The sequence below is a fragment of the Acomys minous genome (assembly GCF_964271855.1).
Source record: "Acomys minous genome assembly, chromosome: 7".
In the NCBI taxonomy this organism is placed as follows: Eukaryota; Metazoa; Chordata; class Mammalia; order Rodentia; family Muridae; genus Acomys; species Acomys minous.
In genome coordinates, this window is record NC_140488.1 from 33,964,655 (window position 1) to 33,984,165 (window position 19,511).

At 42.9% G+C, this 19,511-nt stretch overlaps 2 protein-coding genes across 4 annotated transcripts in view; one reads left to right on the forward strand and one right to left on the reverse strand.

The window, feature by feature from the left end:
- Positions 1 to 19,511, reverse strand: part of ATP1B4 (ATPase Na+/K+ transporting family member beta 4) — a 123,431-nt gene that overhangs the window by 76,970 nt on the left and 26,950 nt on the right. The gene's annotated exons all lie outside the window — the stretch shown is intronic.
- The window catches only part of TMEM255A (transmembrane protein 255A), a 57,155-nt gene that overhangs the window by 18,139 nt on the left and 19,505 nt on the right, over positions 1 to 19,511 (forward strand). For 2 of the 3 annotated variants that reach the window (XM_084788752.1, XM_084788754.1), the window contains exons 4-8: positions 2,328 to 2,417; positions 9,095 to 9,163; positions 10,877 to 10,948; positions 11,442 to 11,530; positions 18,425 to 18,587. In XM_084788752.1, coding sequence (XP_084644878.1) covers positions 2,328 to 2,417; positions 9,095 to 9,163; positions 10,877 to 10,948; positions 11,442 to 11,530; positions 18,425 to 18,587 — 483 coding nt within the window. The remainder of the gene's footprint in view (positions 1 to 2,327; positions 2,418 to 9,094; positions 9,164 to 10,876; positions 10,949 to 11,441; positions 11,531 to 18,424; positions 18,588 to 19,511) is intronic. The other variant, XM_084788753.1, reaches the window with a different exon arrangement.

Below are 19,511 nucleotides of genomic sequence, written 5' to 3' on the forward strand. Positions count from 1 at the left end.
TAAAAAGATATATTAGGGGCTGGAGAGATGGCTCAGTGGTTAAGAGGACCGCTTGCTCTTCCAAAGGTCCTGAGTTCAAGTCCCAGCAACCACATGGTGGCTCACAACCATCTATAATGAGATCTGGTACCCTCTTCTGGCCTGCAGGTAAACAAGCAGACAACACTGTACACATAATAATGAAATAAATCTTTAAAAAATACATTAAACAACAAGAATAACAACAACAACAACAACAAACGTAAATGTACTTGAGACATAGATCAGACAAATTAAAGTTATGAGGTCAACTTACAATATCTGTGTGTCGTTACTGCCCATAGTTCAAAGCCAAGTATACAATAAGGTCAAGAGGATTAGCATTTGACAGAAAGTGAAGTTTAGTAAGTTTACTGTCCTAATGGGATACCCCCAAGGCAAGCTTCTGTATTTTTCCAGTTGAATTTTGAGAAGGCTTCCTTGAGGGCTAGGGGCAGAATAGATTTTATAGAATTACAAATCAGGAAGCTTGGTGAGTGGTCAGGTGCTGGACTGATTAGACCCCTTGGACAACTCTTTGCAGCATCCAAACTTTGGCAATGGGGTCTGTTTAACATCGAGCTTAATCAATAGTTTAATAGCTCTAGGGACACAGAACTCCAACCATAGGTTTCCCCCAGCATTTGAGAATCACTGCCAGGGGACTTCTAATAGTTTCTTCTTTCATTCACCTGGACTCCATCCCCTGCCAGTTGCATTTGCACTTTGGGCTTAAATTATTCAAATAATGGGGGAGTTTTAATTGTAGAGATGATCATAGCATAGCTAATAATGCCAATTTCATGACATCGTTCATCCATTATTTACCAATTATCTGCAGTGCTGTGAAGTGAGATTTATGGAGAGAGGTTTCTGAACAAGTCCCAAAGGAGATAAGTATTTCTTCTAAGCCTGCTGAAGTGGGTGAACCCTAGGGTACCCTTGGCTTTGATTTTTCCCCCTTACTCCCTGGGGAATAGCTTGATGCCATATTAGTTCCTCCCCTTTCTCCCCAAAAGCCTCAAGAAAGAAAAATGCTGATTCCGTGTAGTTCAGAAAGTCAACCGGGGCAGACGGTGGGGTCATGCATCAGATCTTCTGGTCCTTGACGACATTCTGAAATTGTAACGCTCCTACACCTTGGTTTGCAGCATCATCTTGGTACCAGAAGACACACTCTAAGAAAATTTATGTTATCTAACATGATTAACAGACTTGGCGAGTTGGATTTATTATTTAGAAATTTCTAGTTAAGCATGGTGACACATGCTTGTATTCCTAGGCTTTAGATGGCTGGATCAGAAGTTTAAGGCCAGACTCAGGCACAACATGGATATGAGGCCAACCTGGACTATGAGGCCATGTGGAGAGAGAGAGAGAGAGAGAGAGAGAGAGAGAGAGAGACAGACAGACAGACAGACAGACAGACAGACAGACAGACAGACAGAGAGAGAGAGACAGAGAGACAGAGACAGAGAGACAGAGACAGAGAGAGACAGAGAGAGACAGAGAGGGAGACAGAGAGACAGAGACAGACAGAGACAGAGACAGAGAGAGACAGAGACAGAGAGAGACAGAGAGACAGAGACAGAGAGAGAGAGAGAGAGACAGAGAGAGAGAGAGAGAAAGACAAAGTTTATATATACAACACAGAATTTATCCATTGCAGAGACATCAATTCTTACAAAATCTCTCTGATACTTAAGTGTTAGTAAATCGAGTGTCCCCTTTCTTCAATGATGCAGAAGAAAATGTAGAGGTATGTAGGGCCCAAGAATTACTCATGTTATCATCAGTGTCCACTGTGTCATCAAGCAGCAGAGTTGGGGGTATGAAAAAAAATCGAAGGACTAGAAGTTGGTAAGCATCAGTTCTTTCATAGACTAAGTAAAGATACTGGACACACTGTTCACCCTCACTGTGCCTCTGCTTCCACATAAATAAAATATAGGGTCGGATTACATGATGTCCAAGGTCCAACATTTTTCTGAATCTGAGGATAGAAGGGCTATGCAGTCCAAGTCCTCCATGGACAGCATGCTGGATACCAGCAAGCTTCTTCATTGGGTGCTCACAGAATGAACTTCAGAGCTTACCCCGGAAGTATACAAAAATGCTTCAGTTCCCCTTCTCTTCCTCCCCGCCAACCCCCATGCCCACTCACCCTGCATGACAGAAAAGAAAAGCATCCTCGTCAGTGATAGACTAGAGTTCTGCTTTGGCTGGCAGGCTCTTGGGGGATTGCCTAGTCTCCAAAAGCAGCAACTGTGGAAGGCTAACAGACACGTGCGTTTTGTTCTCTCCTGCAGCTGGTGGCTTCTATCGTGTTTATCAGCTTTGGTGTGATTGCAGCTTTTTGTTGTGCTATAGTTGATGGGGTCTTTGCTGCCAGACACATCGTGAGTATTCTTAACCTTGAGTTGAAATGATTGTGCAATGCTATATAACCCTCCAGTGAGTGTGTACTGAGTGCTTTGAGGGGCACAAGCATACAAGGGAGCAGGAAGCTCCCCCCTCTCCCTTCAATAGCTGGTAGTCAAGGTGAGAATATCAGTGAACAATGCAAGCATGCAGAAAGCTGGGCCTAAACGGGCAATACAGATTCCAGATGCCATAATGTTTCATCTTGGACTCCAGAGAGCAGAGAAGGCTTCCCAGTGGCAACAGGGATAGGACTAGCCCTTTGGCGTGTGAAATTTGGAAAGACAAAGACAAGGTCATTGGGGGTAAGGGAGGGCTTGAAGGTTGGGAAAGGGCAGCAGGAAGTCACAGGGCCTGGAAGCACTATAGGGGTTCAAACCTACCGTCCCCCCTGCCCCGCCTCCCCATTCAACAGCTACAGCAACAGAACATGAGGATGGAGTTAGCTTTCTCAGGTATCCAACTACTGCTGTTCTTATAGCACTGGTTGGAATGTAATGATGACTTTGGATGTCTGGAGAAAGTTTAGAGCTAAGCATCCACCCCGAGTTCAGTCCTTCAGTCCAGATGTCACATGTTCCCACTCTGCAGAAGCTGGGCATTGAGTAAGGACCATTTTCACCTCTGAACTCTACGTTTGGGCTTCTTATCAGGAGCTCTCTAGGACTTAGAACATGTCCATTGAGTTCTCTATATAGGACCTTGCCCCCTCCTTTAAAATGTAGATCTTTGACAATTCCATGCACCTATGTATATAAATGCATCCCGACTGCTGCCTCCATCCCTCATTTAAAAAAAAAATCTCCCTCCCACTCCTATCCACAACCCCTACTCCTCTGTCCCTCTTCCAGATTCATAATTTTTGGTTTTGTTGGTGACTCATTTAATTTGTTCAGAGACGTCCATGAGACCATTTGATTGAGACTATCCATTGCAACCTGGTGGCTCAGTGGGTACATAACTGAAAAAAAAATGGTACCCATTTTACTGAGTTTATCAGTAGGAAGTCGTTCAGCAATATGGGTTAGGGCTTTCTGGGGCTCCTCTTGCATCCATGCCTGGCTGTTAATGGGCCCATTCTTGTACGTACCCAGAAAAGTCATTCATAATTGCTGAGATATGTGTATTTCCCTCTGAAGCTGGCATTTTTTTCAGCCCCTCTCTGTAGCTTCTAGCCCTTACACTCTTTCTGCCCCATCTTCTAGCAATATTTCCTGAGCCTTAGAGGGTAGGGTGTAAATGTCAGGGCTAGGGCTGAGCACCCACCTGTCACTGATTCTCCATACCTTTTGCAACTGTAAGGCTCTGCACTTACCACAGTTCACTAGAAAGAAAGGCTTCTGTGATTAAGGCTGAGAGTGATAACTGTCTATTTGTATAAACACATATATATTTAAAAGGTGGTTTAATGCTTTGTCAATTTAGTTAAACAATGGAATTAAGGTCTCTCTTAGGGTCTGTGACTTCCCTCACCATGTGCTTTTAAGCAGATTTGCCGTACCAGGTATAGATTCCCTCCCTCCAATTACAGAGTGCTTGACTACCACCCATAACAGTTCTTATAAGTGGCTACATTTTGCCTGCCAGGTTGGTATTATGGTTCATAGTGTTCAAAGCTCGGTAAGACTGTTGACACCTTTTCCCCACTAGCAGCTTACAGGGCAACTTCCGGTCCTTGCCCTTCTTTTACCATGGTCTGTCTCACACTGTTCCAGATTTCTGGCCCAGGAACAACTTTTCCATTAATTACAGTAAGCGTACAGCCTAGAACTCAGAGTCATTTTAGGGCCCCACAAACATGGTATTATTTCTTCTCAAATAAGAAGAAAGATGGTGAGCATTTAGGCTGAGGCAAAAAGCCTGGCACATAACAAAGCTATATTTGGTTTGTATACCAATGCAGTCATGAAGCATATTTTAAAAATACTTTTCAATGGAAGAAGGGGACCAGAAAAAACAAAAGAGCCTTGGACATAAGACAGTGTTAAGTAGCACTGATGTTGTCAAAGACCCAAATCAAGAGCAAGGTATAGCAACTAAGCACCCCCAGAGCAAACTCAGCTTTTCAACTGAACTAAGCTTGAAATTGAAAATGTTCTATGAACTATTGGAAACTATATTTTCTAAAATAGTTGAGTTAGAGCAAAATTAGCGTATCAGACTTTTCTCTGGGTGAAATGGCGTGTTGCCGTACTTTAGCCATTGGCTAACTGTTAAGGTCATTCAAAGAAGATTCAAGGGTGTGAGTAGATCTGTGTTAGGATGATCGGAGCCAGTACTTCCATTGGAGCTCCTTTTGGACTCCTGTACCAGAAAGAAGAGTCAGTCCCTTATTTTCCAAGATCAAAGGAGGTCCTATGTTAATGCTGTTACCTGACCAGCCTCTGAAATAGTAGCTTAGGAAATAATCTGGGTAGGGAAAAAATAAGGTATGGGAGAGAGATGCCCTTTCTCTGATTTGTTTTTCAGGGCCATGTACATAAATATTATCCCCACCACAAGACTTGTATACATTCTGGTTTTAGCTGGGAGGAGCCATTTTTTCAACCTTTTTTTTTTTATTCCTAAATGATATATCAGTAACTCTTAATGTTTATAATTCTTTCCCCTAACATTGCAATTACTGTGGTCTTTGCATATTATTCTCTGAATAGATACATGTTTTTGTACCATTGGGTGCAGTCAATCATAATGTGCATGCTGTTTTGTATTCAATAGGATCCATCTTAATAACAGTAATTCTTTGTTTTTATGTAATACATTTAGCTTTTCAGTGTGTCTTCACATCTATTATCTCATTTGAGACCTACAGCAATCCTGTGAGATATGTAGGGCAGGTGCTATTATCCCCATTTGACAAGCAGTACTCACTCTGAGACAGTTTCCATGGCAACATAGGCCTAGTGGCTCAGAAGCCTGTAGTAGATTTTGATGGCATCATGAGCTAAAATGGCTTCCTTTTCTTCTTCTTTCTTCCACTCATATTGTTTAAAATGGATTTATTAAAATATAGTTTAAAAGCTATAAACCCAACCCACTTGAAGATTATAATCCAATAGTTTTTTTTAGTGTATTCACAGTTACATGGAGACATTAGACAGTTTTAGATTTTTTTTATATAAAAAAGAATCCCTATATCCTTTGCCTATTATATCCTGTCTCTCCATCCTCCCTAACCCCGAGCAGCAACTAATATATATACTTTCACTTAATAGATACTGTCATTCTAGACATTCCACACAAAAGGATATTTATAACATGTGGACTTCGTGACTGGCTCCTTTTATTTAGTACAATGTTCTCAGGGTTCATCTGGGTTGTACCGTGGGTCAGTGCTTCATTCCTTTTTGTGTTGTAATAATGCCATGCTGTATGGATATACCACATTTCTTTTGCCCATTCACCAGTTAATGGACATTTGGGGTGTTTCTACCATTTTACTATTACGTATGGTGATGTGGTTATCATTTGAGCTTATTTGCATTTTCAGTTCCTTTCCACTTAGGAATGGGATTGCTGGGAAGTATGATAACTGTGTTTAACTGTTTTCCAAAGTGGCTGCACTGTGTTACACTCACCATCCATGTATTTCTTCGTCACCTCACCAATCCCTATTGTTATCTGACTGTGCTAGTGAGTCTGAGGCAGTACCTCATTATGGTTTGAAATTGTATTTCCCTTATGGGCCTAACATTTTCAATCATTGGCATGAGTGAAAGGCAATGGTGGAAAAAAATTCCAACCTCTCTTTACTGGGAAGTTCCCTGTGGTGATTACTTTTAGCTACTTTCCCTCTTGTTGTAATAATACCTTGCTCAGGGTTTGTGGCCCTAGTCCAGCATGGCACGAAGGCATCGTGGCAGGAACCGGCAGCACTGGTAACATTGCATTTGGCAGTTGGGAACCAGGGAGGAGAAATGCAGGTTCTCAGTTCACTGTCTGCTTTTTCAGTGAGGGATCCCAGGCCAGGAAGTGTTGCCACTGTCCTTTATGATGGGTCTTCTCACTTCACTTAACCCACCCGACATCAACACTTACAGAGGAGATCATGCCTAACCTGATCTAAATGATTTCTCACAAATATGCCTGGAGGCTTGTCTCAGAGGCGGTTCCAGATCCTTCAAGTTGGCTTGGTCATTAGCAAGTGTTGTGCCAACCTGCTCACCTCCCAAGTCTTTTTGTACGTTCTGCACTTGGTGAGTTGTACTGGAGCATCATGATCAGTAGATTTTGATGGTATCATGAAGCTGTTAAGTCACAGGTCCTCTAGCTGCCTTTCTGTCCTGGATGGCAGGCCACACTCCCCTGTATTCACCCCTTCTGGACAGAGAGTTGATAAGAAGGCATGCTGTGACTTTTCTGAGTTGACTCCTCTCTCTCTTTCAGCTGCCAAAAAGTCTGGCTTTCCCTGATTCCCAGACCTAAGGCAACTCAGATTCTAACTTTGTTTTTATTAGTGCCCATTATTAGTCCATTTCATCTTATGTGGAACTTAGCCCTCCCCAATCACCAGCAAACCCCTAAGAGTCAGAAATTCCTTATCCTATAGAATTCAATCATCTGTGTCCTCACAGGACCCCATCATGGCTGCCTAAGGCCATGATACTACCCCTACTAATGAACATTTCTTTTGAAGGATGCTCTCAGCTTCCTTTCTACAAAGCTGCCTTCTCTTAGTTATAATATATGGCATGAGACAAAGGCTGGATACATCTTCAAGAAAATGTTTCTTCTAACATGGAACCTGCAACCTGCCCAAGGATATATGGACTACTTAAATAAAAGTCATATTTAGATCCTAGCCCAACTTGGGTCAGTGAAAGCCAGCCTGCCCTGTTGGTAAGGCCTTTTAATATCATCTTACTGTGTTTCTTTGGCTTGAGTGAGTCTGAACTTTTCCAACACCTAATTTCCAATCCACCCTTCTGAAGTGTGTTGTTCTTTGTCTTTTTCTATTCCTTTTCTTTCTCCATCTCCCCACCCATGGCCATTCATTAGCTGTAAAAGTCACTTTACTCTCTTGTGTCACATTTTCTCTCTCTTCCAAGTGTTTATAATAGACATTTACCTTTCATAGGTAGAACGAGAAGGAAATTAAGTAATAGGTATGAGCATGTCCCCAAAAGAGCCTGGCACATAGTAGTCATCTACTATATAGCAGGATCCCTTTACATTCTTTCTTGCCAAGGTTGGCAGCCCTTCAGGCTAAAGAGATTGCAAACTCAGGCTCAGTGACCTCTGCTCACTCCCGAATTGCCTGTGCTTGCCCTTCTTCTGGGGATTAAGTGCAGAATAGCAGCCAGACATAGCTAGTAGGTAGTCAATCCTGCATGCCAGTCTTTGTTTAAAGGTGTTAGCTGAATGGCTTCTGCAAAACCAGGCCACAGGGCATGGCCAGCACCGTAGACAAATCTTTTCTTGAGCACCGTAATAATGCATATGCTGTTACTCTAACATAGAAAGGAAATCTTGCCAGTTGTGAGCAAGAGCCCTCACTTCTTTCTAGTCTCACTCCAGACTGAATTAACGCCAGTGCATTTTTGTAACACTGAACAACAAAGAGAATTATGGACCATGAGCTAATGGAAAGTCCAAGGTCATTGATGGGGGTCACAGAATAGAAGGCAAGAGGCACTCAATGTCAAGTATAGGGGATTCTAAATCACAGGTATAGGGAAAAAACCCATCAGGATTAGAAATGCGAAGACAAGTGAGGGCCGAAGGGGAAAGGCAAAAGATAAATACTTTCTGCCTAGGCACTTTGAACTGACCCCCTAAGGCTATTCTGCATAAACTATTGCCTTAGACTAATGTGACTTTGTACACAGACCCCCTACCACACAGGGATGATTAGCATCAGTTCTGGAAACGACAGCATCTTCTGGTTACAAGTTTCCAGACATGTCTATCTTGTCTATTCTTCCCAACGCTCATGCTTCATCAGAAAGCTGGCCAATCTAGTGGAGTAACTCTCAGCTCTCCTTAATCTCCACACTAGTTTTTTGCTCTTTGCCTTACAAGTACTTTTTAAGTTTGTTGGCTTTCTCTAATTGTGTAGGAGAGTGAAAATGGCTTGTAGTTCAGTTGAGTTAAAATCTCCAGCTGACTAGATAACAGCCTATCCTCCAGCTCCTGGCTTCTTTACCTCTTCCTTTTGAAAAGGCTATGGAAATGACAGCAGGGAGCTCATGTGAGCCATCCCCTGTCTAGTCCCCAGGTGACAGTGAGCCTTCCTAGTTGAAACCTCGCTCTCTCTATTTAGATGTGCAATATTGCAATAACCTGGAGTTTTGAATCTTGCTCCCTAGGGACTGTTTGCAAATGACAAAGCCGAGAAGTAAAAGAAAACCAGAGAGGAAATTTCAACAAACTCATTTTTCAATCAGTCTCCCTGGTTTCTCATTAACTGAAGTAGTCCAACAGAAAGCAGTTATTAGAATGATTTTTGTCTGATGCATACATTCTGAGGCCCCCAATAGATAACTTTTAGAATTTAACCCAACCGCCTACTGCCTCTGTGTGCCTGCGTGTGTGCATGTCTGCGTGCATGTGTGCGTGTGCGTGTGTGTTCAAAGCTTTTATTAGCAAGCAGGGCTCTTGATGTTTTTTTCTTTACAAAGCCAAAACCCTTTTGGTCTGATGTTTCCCTTTATAGGATTTGAAACCACTCTATGCTAACCGGTGCCACTATGTTCCCAAGACATCCCAGAGGGAAGCTGAGGAGGTGAGCCACAATGACACTGCATGACTTTACCTCATGGGAAAGTCCCTTTTTAAAACCTGAAACAACTTTTCCTTAAAAACAAAATAGATTTACTTATTCTACTATTTTATTTGTATGAGTGTCTTGCCTGCATGTATGTATGTGCACCACATGTGCACTGGAGTTACACATAGTTATGAGACACCCATGTGGATGCTGGGAATCGAACCCTGTCCTCTGCTAAGCCAGCAAGTGCTCCTAACTGATGAGACAACTCTCCAGTCATGAAACACTCTTTCTATATTACTTCTTTCCACAGACGTAAAGTTTACTACTAGATGTTTTGAGCGACTTGTTCAGTAAGTCAAAACACAGTATTAATAAGGACATGTCATCCATTGGAGCCTCATGAGGCCTAATCAGATTAATTTTGTTCTGTGGCTGCAGGCTGGCCCTTTGACCCCAGCCAGTAGTCTCTCAGTGTGTGTCCCTCTCCCATCTCTTCCAATGATGATTCAGTTGCCTGGGCTTGGTGTTCAGCTGGAAGAAGCTATGAACCCTCCCAAGATAGTAGGCATGTGCTAACAAGGCAGAACCTTAATGCCACACTGGTTTGGAGGACAAATCAGGATAGCTGAGCAATCTCGTCTGTCTCAAGGCTTTAAGGAGGCCCAGCTTGTTAGTCTAACAGGCCAGCCTAATAGCATCGGAGGAGACTCAGAGGAGTATTTCTTTCCTGCCTCCATACATCCCCTGGGTTCCACTTGCTTCAGCTAGAGGCTCTGGTAGTGGCGACATTTGAGGGGAGGTGCTTTCATTTCAGCAAATCTCAAAACCCCTCCCAACCAGTGGATTCCAACATCTGAAGTTCTACCTATGTTTCTGGGAACTTTGACTAGTTGGTACTCTGTTAAACTCAAAATCAAAGTCACTCCCTGTGAAGACACACCCAAGAGTACATTAGCAGCACAAATTGGACTCTATGGTCAGGAAAAGATACCAAGTTGGGTGGGTAGGGAAGTGGGGAAGGGCTCTAGGAAGAGTTAGGAAAAGGGGTAAATAGGATTGTATGAATTGTATGAAATTCTCAAAGAACCAATAAAGATTACAAAAAAAAAACCACTAAAAGATAGCACTTGTGACTGGAAAAGAGAAAAGAAAAGTGGAGGCAAAATGGCCACTCTATCATACAACCTCATGGGGTTGCACTTTACATAAAATGCAACATGAACAATGTCCTCGGAGTTAGACAAAGTCATAGTCTTGTTCGCAAGGCATGATGGTAAATGCTTTTATTATGGTTGTACCATCCAGTGCCTCCATTTTCTAATTGTTCCTGGGTTAGAAAGAGGAATAAAATGTGTGTGTGCTAACAGCATGTCAAAAGGCAATAGGCAATTGGACAAAGGACCCAATATGAAGAACAGTTCTTATTTACTATGAATATTTCTGCAACAAAGCCAAACAAATGTGAAAGTACTTTATTACATCCTTAGAGTAAAGGAAACTTGAACAATTTCTTGCAAGAGATGGTAAATGCAGATTATGCCTTATATTTATAGTCTTGAAAAATGTTTTTGTAAACTCAAAACCTGTAAGACGGTTACAGCTATTCTCTTGATTTCATTGTGATAACTTTCTTGTGTTCATTTACCAACTGCACACATGTTCACAATGGTTTCCATACGTTTGCTTGTAATCCTGTTTCTCTTAACTCGGTTTTTCCTGTATAAGGTTATAACTTCCTCAACTAAAATTGCTCCTTCTACGAGGGCTTTGAAGAACCTTACCCAGGCAGTTAAAGAGGTACTGCTGTACTTCAGTGTGCACGTGATGACCCCTCTGTCTTCCTTTCTACCAGATCCTCTCTCATCCTGTGTCCTGATTTTCTCACCCCCTCATAGCCGCATTCCCTAATATGCACTGAATAGACCATGTTTTGTTTTGTCTGTCCTTTGTCTTCTCTCCCTCTCGCCTTTATGAGTGGGGCACTAAGGACTGGGGCTGGGGCTGGCGCTGGGGCTGAACACAGTCCCACATCCACAGGCACTTTCTTTATGCATCAAGCATAGCTACCTTTCTTGCCTTCTTTCTTTCTTGCCTTCTTTCTTTCTTGCCTTCTTTCTTTCTTTCTTTCTTTCTTTCTTTCTTTCTTTCTTTCTTGCCTTTCTTTTGCATGGGTATGTTCATATCGCAAGCATCATTCCGTCTCCACCCGTCACTAACTCGCATTTCAGTCCCAGAGGACCAATCCTCCCATCCAGTGCTAGCTTCTCCCATTGTTGTTTTGTGTCTTCAGGTGAATTGCCCTCAACTTAGCCGCGGACTCTGCACACCTCGCATCCGAGGCAACACCTGCTTCTGCTGTGACCTCTACAACTGTGGCAGGTGAGTGTAGTGGCACAGGCATAGCTGGAATTGTTTGGACGTGCTGGGTGCTAGAAGAGGTAAGGCTGGTGAGGAGTGTATGATGGGGATCAGAGAAGTAGTGACTATTGGTCTGTCATATAGGTTCCACCTAATAGGCATTACCCGCCTTCTGTGTGAAAGGCACCATGCTGACTACTTTCACTTTTAATTTCCTTAACATTTCATCTTTACTTATAAAATCTGGAGAGTCATCATCATGTGGAAGACGAGAAAAGTGAAGCTCAGAGGAAAGCCACAACTGGCTTAAGGTCATATAGAACTTGAACATAGAAGTAGTAATAGAATCCAGCACTATTTCTGCATTCAACAGCATCCAACAAATATTTATTGAGCATCCTCTCAGTGCCTGCCCCTGTTCTACACTCTAAGGATTCAGGGGTGATTAAAGCAAACGTCTGTGTCCCGTGGAGCTTATATTCTAGCAGGGGAGAGAATAGAAACTCACAAAGTACACAATACAATGTTAGGTGGGCTTAGAGTTCTAAAGTAAAATGAGGCCGGAAAGGTAGACACCAATGAGGGAGGAATTGCATACACAGAGTAGGCATGGGATTTCTTTTTGTGAAGGGACCTGAAGAAAGCTGGAAAGCAAATCAAGAAGATACCCAAGAAAAGGGATTCTAAGCAGAGGGGACAGCAAACTCTAAAGGCTCTGAAGCGGGGTTGGTACCAGATATGCTACAACCATTCAAACTCTCTGCCTTCCAATTATGATCACAAATTGGATGTTCTTTCAAAACATCAGGCATTAAGAAGACAGATTCCAGGCTAGCAGGAAGGACACATAGATGAACAATTGACACAGGAGCATAATTTATTAGCGTGGTGAGCATCAGTAGATATAGCAAGGACTCTGATAGCCTGAGGGAGCGAAGGACAAAGGATAAGGAGGAATTTAGGATATAAAGTAAAAGCAGGTACAGGTGAGGAAGATAGGCTTGCAAGGTAGGAGGTAAGAAGCCGAGGGAAATATAGAAAATGACACAAGTAGTGAACACAAGGCAGGAGCCAGGGTCAAATATTAAAGAACTCATTGTCCACAGGGAAGAGTCTGGCCTTCACCATGTAGGCAATTGGGAGCTATGGAAGATGGCTGGATTGCAGGAGTGACTGGGACCTATGCGAAGTTGTTTTCATGGCAATAAAAGCAGAAAGTATTTTTTTTAAAGCGTAACTTAGAAGGTGGACTGGCAGAGATGCATAAGTATGTGATGCAGATCATGAGAGGATAACCCTCCATAGATGGTGGTGTTAGCTGATGCACGTCTACCCGTGACTGTTTTCAGACTAAGTGTGGGAGGGAAGAACTAGCACAGGGGGGCAGTAGCGGGGAGACCTGGATGGATGTAGATAGAGAGGCCTCAAAGGCAAGCAGTAGGGTATTCCTATACATTCCCTTACGATTGTTGCTCGCAGGCCAGTTTCTCTGGTTTAAAGATTAAAACCTGGTGGGCTGGGAGTGGAGAGAAGCACCGGGAGAGCTCCCCCTAGCCCTTGACTTTACCGATATCATTTTCTTGCAGTATCCGAAGGATTGTCTGGGTGGAAGGGAGATGCACAGTTATTCCTGTTGTAATAATAACCAGCACCTATTAATAGGGATGATAAGAGTAGGCCGTTGCTATGCTTTTGGAGCCTAGTTTTCCAAAAGTGATTAAGGGAACATAAACCAGGTTCTGGAACAACTGGAATTATGGTACTGTCTTTCTTCTGGCCTCCTCTTCCCACTTTATCCCTTCTCCATCCTCTCTTTTTAATCTCTCCCCTTTTCTGTTCACTCGCTTGCGGCCATCCCTGTTTCTTGGCTGCTCTCCTCCCCACCTGCCTCTTTTCAGCCTCTGTCCCGCCTCCTGCCTGCTTCATGACCTTAGGGAGTACAAGGCTGGGAGCTGTCCGGAGCTGAATAGGGTCTGAGATCTGGAGGCCCACAGAGAGAGCTAAAAAGTGATCACACACACACACACACACACACACACACACACACACACACACACACACACGCACATGCACACGCACGCGCACGCACACGCACACGCATACACACACCTACCTTTGTTTCTACAATTGGTACAATTTGTATGTTTCAGAAAAAGGATTAGGAAAACTAAAAGGTTACTTAAATCCCCTTTATGTGAGCCCAATAGGTGCCTATTTTTCTCTATTTTCACCCCAGTGGAGATTCAAACCCAACTTACCATTTCACAATAAACGACTTTCATAAAACAGTTCATACCAGTATTGTTGTTTTCCTGGTTTTTAATTTTATTTTAAATTAAATATATATTCTTTATTTTTTACATATACATTTATATTATTAATATATACAATAAACTACCTACAGCAACAAGAGGCATGAAACAATCAAGAATTATATAAATGTTACATTTCATAGTGTTTTGGCTGTTTGTATTTGGCAACTTTGAAAAAAACATGTTTCCTATCTTGATGCATCTAAAATTCTGAATGTAAATCAATATCTCTCATATCTCATCTCTATCAACTTAAAACATCTATCTAGACCTAAAAACATCTTAATCCCTAAACAACTAAGCTTCATTGTAAAACTAAGCTCCCTGGTCTTCAACCCTATCAAAGACTTGAGAAGGAATAAAATTGGTTACCTGAGTAAACAGGAAGTGCAGGTTAGCAGCTTCCGAAATGGGAAGATGACAGAATGAGTTTGCTGCCTGAATAGTCATTCAAAACTCTCTATAACTTTGGAGCATCATCTTCAGCTTTCTGACCCAAGATATGTGACAGATATTTTCCTACTTTTCTTGAGACAGGGTTTCTCTGTGTAATAGAGCCCTGGCTGTCCTGGAACCCACTGTGTAGAGGGGGTTGGCCTTGAACTCACAGAGATTTGTCTGCCTCTGCCTCCCAGGTGCTGGGATTATAGGTGTGCACCACCTTTGTCTGGTTTACCAGTGTTGTTTTTAGGAAAGGAATTTGTTAAGAAGTTGTACCAATCTGTGGACTTCCAAAAGGCAGGGGACTTGATTCCATTTCATCAGCACAGGGGCAGGCGTGACTAAAGGCTGATGCAAATAGAGAGACATTTGTTGAAAAAGAGAACCTTTCTTCTCACCAGGAAAAGAAAATATTAGGTGAGGCATCCTATACAGGTCATGCAGTTCCTAAAAATCTTCAAGCTCGGGAGTAACTTTAGCCTACCCTGTATGTAGAAGCAGAAGTATCTCTCAGCGCCCTTCCCCAAGTCTGAGTGGCCAAGATCCCAAGGGCAAAACCAATGGAAAGGGACTTGCTTACGATTCCATTAGTTCAGAAAGCAGCCATAAGACTAAAGAGGGGACAGACTCACAATGAAGGGAAAGCTTTTTCCTTGACCTGGGCTTTTTTTTTTTCAGCTGGAGCCAATGAGAGTTAAATCCAAGGCCTAAATATAGCTAGCAACCAGCATTCTGAGGCTTGGAGACTTTAATTTTGCCGAATGTGTATTTGTTTTCCTCACATGAAGCCTATTTTTAATCAACTGCCAGCTCCTCCAGTCCATTTCCTGGAAAGGAGGCCAAGGGAAAAAAAAAAGTGGGAACAAAAAAACCATCAGGCAGTCATTTGTAATAGTGCTACAGAAACAGTGTCTACTGTTCCCCCTCGAACCCGCAGACCTTCACTGACGTCATGGGTGGTGAGGTTTAATACCAAACATAGATTATTTCCATTTAGCCTTGTGTAGGAAGGTGGCTTTCTCTAGGACACAGCTTCTCTGCGGCAGCCTTTCAGAGCATCTCTTCCCTCCATCTACTCACTCATCTTTGGAGAGGTCAAGTCAATATCACTGGTTTTCAGTGTGTAACCTTAAGGAAATGGAGTGGTTTGTGGACTGCCTCAGCTGGGAACACAAGGACAGAGGACAGCTCACTTCCATTCCTCACTTCCTCTGACAAATCTGACATTCGTACTATGTGGGGGTGGGGTGGGGTTGGGGTAAGGGAGTTGTGTGTGTGTGGAGGGGTTGGGGGCGCTGAGGGAGGTGGGGGTGGGGGTTATTGTATTCTTTAGGAACTCAGTGTACCAGAAGGGGAATTTAAAACTATGGAGAATGGGGGTGGGGTGGGGTGGGTGGGGTGGGGTGGGGATGGAAGGAGGAAGGAGGGGAAGGAGGGACAGAGGAAGGGAGGGAGGGAGAGACAGAGAAGTGGAAGGGTGGAGAAAGAAGAGGAAAGGAGAATTACCATTCCAAGCTAAGACTTTCTCTTATTGAAGAGCAGAAAGATGTTTTCCTGCTTTCTCCCCCAAAGGAGCCGCCACTTCCTGTGTTATGTAATAACTTGAACACAAGTTTTCTGCTTCGTAAGGTCCACCCAGTAAGTGGAGTACAAGGGAAAGCAAGCCCATATTTGATGGGCACTCTCATGATCAATGCAATGATCAGACTTTGCACTCATCACTCGTCCACTGTGTATTAGTCTATGCTCTTTAATATTTCTAGCTCTGTTCTAGGCAGTAAGAGATGTAATGTAAGAGATGGCCCTTGCTGCCAACAGGTTACAAGTTTGACAGAGACATTATGGTGTCCTTGAGCTTGGTTGTGGCCCAGTACTCAGCACCATGCAGCGTCTTGATATATATTAGCTTAAAGGAAAAACTAATAAATGCCAACTAAAAAGAAAAGACTGTCCAAGGCTGTGGGCGTTTATGGAAAAATCCGGTGAGTAGGGCATTGGAGTCCTTGAGAAGGCACTGTTAAAGCTTTGAGCTGCAGGTGGGATTTAGGCAGGTAGGGAACTGAAGGCAGTACCTTTTAGAAGGGAAAAGAGCTGAGCAAAGGTTTGGAGTAAGCTCCCAGCATATCTAGTCTGGGCTGGCTAAGAATTGTAGCCTAACCAGCCAAGGACAATACAGGCCGTAAACTTCAAACCCCTACCTAGATCTAGCCAGTGGACAGGACATTCTCCACAGTTGAGTGGAGAGTGGGGTCTGACTTTCACACGTACTCTGGTGCCTCATATTTGACCATGTCCCCTGGAGGGAGAGACCTGGTGGCACTCAGAGGAAGGATAGCAGGCTACCAAGAAGAGACTTAATACCCTATGAGCATATACAGGGGGAGGAGGTCCCCCTCAGTCACAGTCATAGGGGAGGGGAGTAAGGGGAAAGTGGGAGGGAGGGAGGAATGGGAGGATACAAGGGATGGGATGGGATAACCATTGAGATGTAACAAGAATAAATTAATAAAAAAATCATTTAAAAATGCAGCCTAGATAGAGCATGGACTCCATTTTAACCTAGATTGTGGCATATGGAAATTTGGGCTATAAGATATATATATTTGTGTGTGTGTGTCTCTGTCTGTCTGTCTGTCTGTCTCTGTCTCCATCTTTCTCTCTCTCTCTCTCTCTCTCTCTCTCTCTCTCTCTCTCTCTCTCTCTCTCTCTCCCTCTCTCTCTCTCTCTCTCTCTGTGTGTGTGTGTGTGTGCATACCAGGAGACAACTTGTGGAAGCTGTTCTGGAGATCAAACCCCTGTCATCATGTTTACCTTTTACCACTGAGCATTTTAATCAGCCCTGGATCATTTTTTTATTGCCTTGCTGGTAGTGAGAAGCCATGCAAAGTTTTTGGGAAAAAAATTGAATGGTTTTAAGTTTTAAAAGACATTTCAGGAAGATTAACCAAGCACCAATAGAGTCTGGCATGAGTGTCAGTCTTGGAGGCCCTACAGGGAGGGCAATAGGAAGGCAATAATAATAATAATAATAATAATAATAATAATAATAATAATAATAATAATAATAATAATAATAATAATAATAAATACAATTTTAGGGAATTTTTTTTCTCAGAAAGTGGACCAAATGAAATCACCACTTTTAAGCAGAAGCAAACCACATTAAGTTGCTAAAAACCATACTATAATTAAGCATTAACTTTCTTTTGCTTCATGGGTCAGTTTTTAAAAATTAAATAGCTGCTGAACCCTCTCAAACTGAAGCCAACTATACCCTCTGGAAAATTGCTTATGACTTGGCCAAGTCCCTTATCACCCCTGGGTTTTACTTCCTTCATTTGACAACTGGGAGTCTAATGGCATCTACCTCAGTGCCTCTCAGCCTTCCTAATGCTGCAGCCCTTCAGTCCAGTTCCTCATGTTGTGCTCACCCCTAACCATAGAATTACTTTTGTTGCTACTTCATAACTGTAATTTTGCTGCTGTGATGAATCATAATGCACATGTATGTGTTTTCAGATGGTCTTAGGCAAGCCCTGTGAAAGGGTCATTTGACCCCCAAGGGGGTTGTGACACACAGCTTGAGAACCACTGATCCACCTTGTAGACTATTGTAAGGGTTTGCCGTGCTGACAGACATCACTGTGATAATAGAAATGTGCTTTAAGACATTCTGCCCAGTCCAGAAACCACCATCCTCATATGGCTATGAAGCAGTTGAAACATGAAAAGGCTAAATGCTTGAAATTTAAATTTTAATTAATAAATAGCCAAGTAGCTAGTAGCTCAGCTACCATATTGGACAGACCAGATTTACTGAATTGACATATGTGAGGTGCTAAACCCTGTGCCTGGTAGATAATACGTGTCAATAAATGCCAGGTGGGATTCATGTTAGTGATGCTTACAAGTGTCTTCCTGACAGGCAACATTTTTTTTTTTTGTTTCTTAAACACCAATAATACTTTGACTTATTATTGTGTTATACCCTCCAAGCAAACTACGTGATGCCCATTACAACAGTTCTCCAACTGGCTAGGTAGCTTTTTTTAACCCCGCCCCCTCCCGAGCTATACAGTACTTACATCCTAGTGCTGGGGGGAGGGGAGGGAGACTTTTGGCCTCCTCAGAGACTGACTGTAGTGTGCTTCTCCCCATGCAGCAGGGTGGAGATCACTGGTGGGTACTACGAATACATTGATGTGAGCAGCTGCCAGGACATCATCCACCTGTACCACCTCCTCTGGTCGGCCACCATCCTCAATATTGTTGGCCTGTTCCTGGGGATCATTACTGCTGCAGTCCTCGGAGGATTTAAGGATATGGTAAGAAAGAAAGTGGCTTTCTATTTCACAGTGACTTCTGTTTGGAGATCGGGAGCAAGGCCAGGATGTTTGGGGCAATGGGAATGTATACTTTGAAGGGAGGAATCAGAATGTACGTTATGCAGCGGCCTTCAAATATCTCAGACTGAAGGGAGAAGTGGCACCGACGTGCATACATTTCTTGGTGATGTGAACTTGTTATCTTGATGCTCATTTGGGGAGTGAGATGAATGGGAGGAGGTTTTCCGACTTCCCATTCACTCTGCTGGGCTAACAATCCCTTGTATCTTCCCCAACACTTTTAGTAGAAACTTTACTAGTTAGTTTTCTCCTCAGTGATCTTTGGGAAACAATGAAGGAAAGAGGACTTGCATTTAGCTATACGTAAGATTAATACTAGTCTTTTACAGGAAGTCCACCGTGGAGTTTCTCCAATAAATGTAGCCAGGCTTTCTCTTGTCTTGTACCTGAAGACTTAGCCCCAGGCTGAGCTACTTGCCAGGTCGTGCCTTCAGCCTCAGCCTACCTACATTTCTGTTCCTTTCTTTGAAATCGGTTCCATATTTGTGCTCATGGCTGCAAATGCACAACAGCACTCAGAACCCTCAGTAATGCATGGTCCCTAGGTAACAGTAGATGGCCTCTTCCTTCGCTTTCAAAACATTTCTAATAATTTGTTTGCTATGCTGGTAAACTTTAATCTCCAGTTATGGAGCCATTAGCTTTGAGCCATGGTTATTAACCTGGCTTCATATTAAAATCACCTGGAGTATTAAAAACAAAGCAAAAGAAATTAAATAAATTCACATGCTTGAGCTCTTTCTCCAGACATGCTGACTCGGGACTCGGCTGTCTAAATGGAAAGCCATCTATACGTGTTTTCTTCCTTGTTTCCTTCCTTTCTTTTTGGATGGATATTTGTTT